Source organism: Egretta garzetta, unplaced genomic scaffold, assembly GCF_000687185.1.
Source record: "Egretta garzetta isolate BGI_Z169 unplaced genomic scaffold, ASM68718v1 scaffold597, whole genome shotgun sequence".
Lineage (NCBI taxonomy): Eukaryota > Metazoa > Chordata > Aves > Pelecaniformes > Ardeidae > Egretta > Egretta garzetta.
In genome coordinates, this window is record NW_009260353.1 from 265,376 (window position 1) to 272,354 (window position 6,979).

General features: G+C 39.4%; 1 protein-coding gene across 1 annotated transcript; it reads right to left on the reverse strand.

Moving 5' to 3' along the window:
- Window positions 1-2,269: 2,269 nt before the first annotated feature.
- Window positions 2,270-6,955, reverse strand: LIG4 (DNA ligase 4). The gene has a single exon (XM_009642949.2). It carries the CDS (start codon window positions 6,789-6,791, stop codon window positions 4,056-4,058), a length of 2,736 nt encoding a protein of 911 aa, XP_009641244.1. The 5' UTR covers window positions 6,792-6,955; the 3' UTR covers window positions 2,270-4,055.
- Between the last annotated feature and the right edge of the window lie 24 nt (window positions 6,956-6,979).

The window sequence follows — 6,979 nt, forward strand, 5'->3', positions numbered from 1 at the left end:
GCCTATAGGAAAGATGGGGAAAATCATTTTAGTAGGGACAGCTGTGACAGGACAAGGGGCTATGGTTTCAAACTGAAGCAGGGTAGGTTTAGACTGGATATAGGGAAGAAATTCTTTACAATGAAGGTGGTGAAACACTGGAACAGGTTGCCCAGAGAGGTAGTGGAGGCCCCATCCCTGGAAACATTCAAGACCAGGTTGGACGGGGCTCTGAGCAACCTGATCCAGTTAGCGGTGTCCCTGCTCACTGCAGGGGGCTTGGACTAGATGACCTCTAGGCGTCCCTTCCAACCCAAAACATTCTGTGATTCTATGATTCTCTGATTTCAGCATCTCATATTCCCATATAACAATAGCAGAGGCAACACGTGTGAGGTGGAAGCCATCCTCTGTCGCCTTGGAAGAGCCATATTTTCATCCATCGGCATATGAAAAGGGCATAAAAGAGCAATAACAGCGTTTGGCACTTGCTTTATACCTGGCTTAAATATCTACAGCATTAGCAAGCCATAGTCTTTCATTTTACATCATTAGATGTGAACCTGAGGCGTATACTCTAGTGTATGAGCACATCTGAGATTTCACCAGTTCTGTATGGTCAATCCACACTGTGTTTCCACTAACAAGCCAGCGAAATCATAGGAAGAAATTAAAAAAAATATTGCTCCCTGGCAAGATATGTGATACTGTGTGCAAGCTGCCCACAGGCTTTTCATTCCAAAATGGCAAATATACCTTCAGAGTAGAAAAAAATGTTAGATGTGAGCCTATTTTACTAAATGGTTTAATAAACAAAGCGAACAGTGGGACCTCCTCCCAGGGACTGTGAAGTTTATTGTCTGTGCAGAACTGCCTTTGTAACTAAAGAAATCAGACCGTCCGACACCAACATGCAGTTGCAGCCAGGATGGGTCCCTACCAGATGTCCTGCTACAGCAGGTTCCTGAAAGTTGCTCTCTTCTTTCTCGGTCACTGGCAGCGTTTATGAAAGTGCCAGTTACAAGCTAGTGAATAGCAATAAGACCAAACTTTTCTCTATTTCCCCCAAACTGCAAGGTCTCCAGTCCCTTTTGCTCTTCTTTCTTTCTCCACTTCTTCAGGAACGTCATCTTGAAATAAACTTAAAACCTTATAGTACCATGCAAATTGGGAGGCTCGCTCTCAAGCCAAGTGCTTATTTAAAAAAAAAAAAAAAAAAGAAGTAATCAGATTTACACAAAATGTAAATAAGCTAAGAAATCTTCCCCTACAAAACCTCTATTTTTAAACATCTAAACATAATTAAGAAAATGGGAGTATTTATTGCAGTAAAAAAATACAACAGACTGATGTTTTGTAATCAGAAGGGGTCCTCCGGAAGTTCAAACATCAGGTTAACGTTTCAGCATTTTGACTCCAGCTTTTCCTCTTTCTTGAGCACTGTTTTTAATGGACTATGATGACCTAGTAATAAGGCTAGTTTTATATGTCAAAACTTTTTTTTAATTAGATGAAACAAAATAGATAAAAGACTTTTTTTGGTATGCAAACACTCTGTTGATCCACATGAGCTCTTACTGCTGCCTACAAATCTTTTCCTCATCCTTAGACATCACGCATGAAATTTTCTCCATACTTCCTTAATTAATTTGACTTTTTAAGAAAAATTTTTGTGTGTGGACAACATATTCTTACTTTTTTAATCATTTCCAGCCTTCATTTGTTCAATCAGAATTTCCTTAAAACTAAGCAGGTTGACAAAACGTCTTCCCTACTGCTCCTATTTTCCTGTCACTACTGTTCTTCCACAAGAATACCTCTGTTTAGAGCATCCACGGGTTCTCCTGTGCCCTGGCTTATATTCTAGATACATACTTTAATAACAGCCGAGTTCAGCTGCATCCACAGATCCACGCCATCCAACCACCTAAGTAGCCATGTAAAAGAAACATCTTAAAAGAAAACCTGACCTGCAGTGCCTGTATTTTACAGTGGAGTAGCAAGGTTCCCTTTCTACACTGTCATATGAAGTATGGCATCTCTTATTTGACATTTTAAAGTAAATGTAAATTTGAGAAACAGTAACCAAAAGAAGAAATACACACTATCTAAATGGCTTGACATTATCCAGTATGCTAATTGTCATGCCGCATACAAATATGCATGATTAACAATTCATTTCTAGTTCTAACTAGAACTGAGGCAAAATACAAAATAAAACATGCTAAAACAGCATACTGCACCTGCAAGGGTTAGGGGTTTTTTATTTGTGAAAAAGTAAGCCTTCAAAAAATGTAAAAATAAACCTTCAGTACACTGTCTACTGAGGAGTCAGTAAAAAGAGCGACAATTTTGCTGGTAAGCTACTAGTTTGAGATTCCACAGCCTTGCATAGCTTTGAGAGCACAAAAAGACAACCTGGAATTAATACTTTTTAAATACATCTCTGAAAAGAACATTGAGATCTCAAAGTGAGATATTTAACAATGTCTCAAGAGTCAGCTGTAATTTGCATTTGCCTTTTTTTCCTCTTAACTTTCCTAACCAGGATCACCTAAAACATGTGTTTTACTAAAACCCATTTAATGAGAAACTGCGTGGGTATGAAGACAAATGCTCTTTTAATTTTCTGTTTGTAAATCAGAATATATGACATTACACAGAAGCAGCCCAGTAAGTTAAAACTGACGTATGATATATTTCACATACATCAATTTTCTACTTGAATTATTAGAGGAAAAATAATGCACTGTCTTTCAGTATACACTATTTTATGTATACAAAAAATATTCTGCTTTTTAACAATTTATATTGTGGCTTGAGAAAAGCGGTTATTACATTTTACCTGTTTAGTATATTTCAAATAATAAGGGAGCTCCCAATGCTAACCCTACCTACAGAAGATAAGAATAAACTTCCTTCCAGTTAGACTTTCATATAACATTTCCCAATTCTTTTTACAGTATTTTTTATATGAACATGACCACAAAAAATCACTGAAAAGATAGGTCAGCCAAAATCTGGTTCTGCGCCGTCAGCCCAGGAGCCGTTCTGTTTGATGCCAGCATTGACGTAACAAGAACTGGGGCCTGAACCTTTCTCCCCTCAAAATCAATGTATAAATTATCTCACAGAGCAAAATCAGAAACTGTTTTGCGGTTTTCAAGAGAGTTCTCTCTCGCTAAAAAAACCATACCAGGCAGACTTTAAAAATATTTTAATATATTTTATTTAGGAATTGAAAAAATATGCGTTGAACTGGGTATTTGGAAATTAATCTCACATTACTGAAACAGCTTATGAAAGATTTTTTGGAAGATAAAACTGAGAAGTGTAAAAGCCTAGCTCCGTTGCACTTCGTGTTTTAACTGTAACGAGCACAGGAGACCATTACAGTTTAAGTAGTTGATTTGCACTTTACAAATATGTAGGTCATTCTTAATTTATTAGCACCTCAATCAGAAGTTTAGGTTCTATTTTCCAATGGCTATTTATACAAAGAAACACAGGATCATTGCAATACCCTAAACCCAAAGTGCTACTGAGGCTGTGTGGGGCTCTGCTAAAACCAATGTAAATAAATTAAAATAGTACAGATAAGGTTTATAAATTACTGAATTCTGTAGCATATGGGATATACACAAAACAATCCTACAGAAACATGAATACAATTGTAAATTGATAAATAAACAATATGTTAAATAGTAGAATCTCCATAAAATAGTAAATGATTGTCTCCATTTTGAACAATGGAGGCAGCACTATTAATAGCTAGCAATTCTCTTATGTAAAATATTAGATCTCTCCTGAGACCTGTCTGTGAAGTAAAAGGCTTACATCATTTATCTGGTGGTAGGTTTGTTTTTTTTTTCCTCCTCTGACATAGCTTAGCATCCTCTTGCTTCTGCAACGGTATAATTAAAAACCTTCTCTAATTTCAACAATACAGTGTTATTCTTTAGCCAGAGCTAGCTTTAAACACACATGGAAACATACCAAAAAATTAAGGCAACCTCATAATATCCAAGTCCAGTCATGCCAACAAGAACACTTCTGCCCCAAGCTTAAAAACAACTTTAAATTAAGTACTGATTTTCATTCTTTGGGACTCCTTCCTCCACTGACTCCGTTACCCACAGCTCAGATACAATTTTAAATTTTTTCCTAAATGTTCTCCTGAGTGCTTTCACCTCTTTTACCCGCGAATGATCTTCTCCTATAACAACATGGGAGATGCCCTCTTCAAGGAGAGGGACTACTTTTGCACCATAAAAACGGAGCTCCAAAGCTCTAATTGATAGTGTTGTTCCATGGATTTTGGTTCTGGGCTCATTAACAACAGCGTAACAGTCCACATAAACAGTGTTTCCTCTGAACATACTGAGCTGACAAGCGTTCCATGAATAACGTTCTTCTAACTCTGCAATCGTGTCCAAAGGCATCACCGTATTGTCCTTCATTCTCGAGAACACTTCCTTGAGTTGTGCAACGTCCGTGTCTGCTGTGTAGCTGTCTCCATAGCAATCGTACTGACGAGCAAAATGTTCTTTCGTGTCAGGAGACATGTGAATCATAAAGGCTGGCTGCCAAGGCACCAGCATCTTGGTTTGAAAACACTGAAGGAGCCACTCTGCCCTCACCACGTCATACTTGTTGGAAGCAATGATGTTTTTCACTCGGACGTTCTCAGCTCCTACAATGACACAGTAAGTCTCCGGCCCTGGGTTCTGTACCACGCTGCCGCCACATTCAGCTATTTTGCTTTCCAGTTCCGACTTCGAGCATTTTCCCATTCCTGTCATAACACAAAACTCAACATCTTCAAACACATTTGAAACCTTGCTTACATTAGAAAGATCGGGAGCTTTAAATTGCTCAGCTATTCCAATTATCTTCTTCACCTTTGATACAGTTTTCCTTTTTTTCTCTTGTGGCTCATCATACTCATCTATGTGAAGGTGCTTAGATGCCAGCTTCCCTTCCGCTTTGCTTCTGAGATCTTCTAACATGTCTAAAGTCATGCACTCATGCCATTCTTTGTCCTCTCTTATCTTCTCAATTCGGGGGAATCTCAAAGTACAGTCCGTTTTGTACATATCACTGTTAACAATCTCGGCTGCCTTGATCTGAACTATGACAGAGTTGCAAGGTTCAATGTACATTTCAGGTTTTTCAGTTCCACACAAAATGTTACAGGGAGGATCCTTCCTATTGTAGGGCTTCCAGTGCTTAGCCAGCTTCAAACCTAAATCATACAATTCCTTCATAGTATAGCCAGAGCCAACACGGCAAATAGAGTGGAAAACAGTCGGTTTTTCATTTGGAGGGGGCGTCTCTGCAATAGCGCACAGAAAATGAGACATCATTCCACCACGTGAGCCCTTTCCCCAGTAACCACCAACAATTAAAAGGTCTAGTTCATCCATCAGCCCATTGACGTATTCTGGCTTGATTTTTAACCAGCCTTCCCCACGTTTGTCAGGCTTGTAGGTGGACGTGGGATCTTTCACCATAATCCCTTCCTCTCTGTTATCTATTGCTTCATTTAAAGCATCAATTACTTCTTTTCTCGTTCTGGCACTCTTTTTCTGTACAACATGCATCCTGCCTGTTATCGGGGTAAATACGCTGCTTAAGATTTCGTACCTTCTGCTTAGTACTTCGTGACCCAACTTCTGATCGTTAACCATCAATACATCAAACACACAGAAGCATGTCTGCAGATCAGAGTCCTCCACCATTCTTTTTATGTCAAATCTGTTTCCTTTCTGCATAAAGGTTTGCGTCTCGGGATTGTAAGCCATCATTTCCCCATCGAGAATGCAATTTTGTATATTGCTCTTAAATACGCCATGGACGAATGGCGTTAACGAACCATCAAGAGGGGAAGGCCCAAACTGCTGAGTATAGTCAAATCCATTTCGGGAAAAATATTTATACACGTCTCCATCTTTGTGCATCTGCATACGTTCACCATCCAGCTTAGTTTCTATGTAGAACATCTGGTTATTCATTTGTTTCTCAATTTGCTGGACGTCAGCAATAGCAGCGAGCATTGGTTTAAAGGCAGAAAACAACGTGATAGAAACATCGCTAAGAGAGACAGAGGGATCGTGCAGTTGCCTGCAAACTTTTTCCAGATCAGTTGTGACGTTGTGTAATTCAGCAGCATCAGGATGAAAAATGGAAAATATAGTTTGTTGACTAACACCAAGCTTTAGATCCTTTATAATCATCCGAATGAGCCATTTTTGTTCCAGTGCTGTGCTCTGGGTAATCAACTGAAGAAGGCTTTTCTTCAACAGACCCTTGTTTTTAGCAGCGTTGTTATTTGCTATCGCATCTAAGTGTTCATTGACTTGCTCTATTGTCAGCCTGCCTTGTTTCGGGCTCCGAGGCTTTAACACAAAGTATGCAATCATTGCAAAATCTCCAGCTTCTCCACGTGAGCCAGCAGGCGTCCTGTAATTTAAAAGCTTTGCAGCATCTTTCCCACCTTTCGGTAAATTAAGCAGTTCAATATACAGCTTCGCAAGCATAGTCTCTTTAATTCCATACGCCATCCTTTCTCTTTCCAACTGTGGAAGAATAAGTCGCATCGCTGGGTAAAAAGAATCCGTGACGTCTTTCTCTTTTTGATGAAGAGCATCATGGAATTTTCTCCAGGAATCCAGGAAATCCTTGAAATACTTGGTTTTCTCCGGACGAGACTTACACGTCTGTATTCGCTCCAGAGTAGAGCACAGGTCGGCAAAAGGGACGTGAGAGGCCACCGTTTTTTTAGAAGGCTGAGAAGCAGGTGCGGAAGCCATCAGAGTCCGTTTCTCACTAGGAACAGTGAAAGTACGCACTCGTAAAGAGAGAACACAGCAGCAACGTTATTCTGTTTCAAAATAAGAAAACATTTCTAACCCGGATTTACTGATTTTTCTCGGTTTTCTAGTTAGGATTTAACTATTACCTTGACTTAAGGGTCAGCAGCGGGCACCACCGCCCGCCG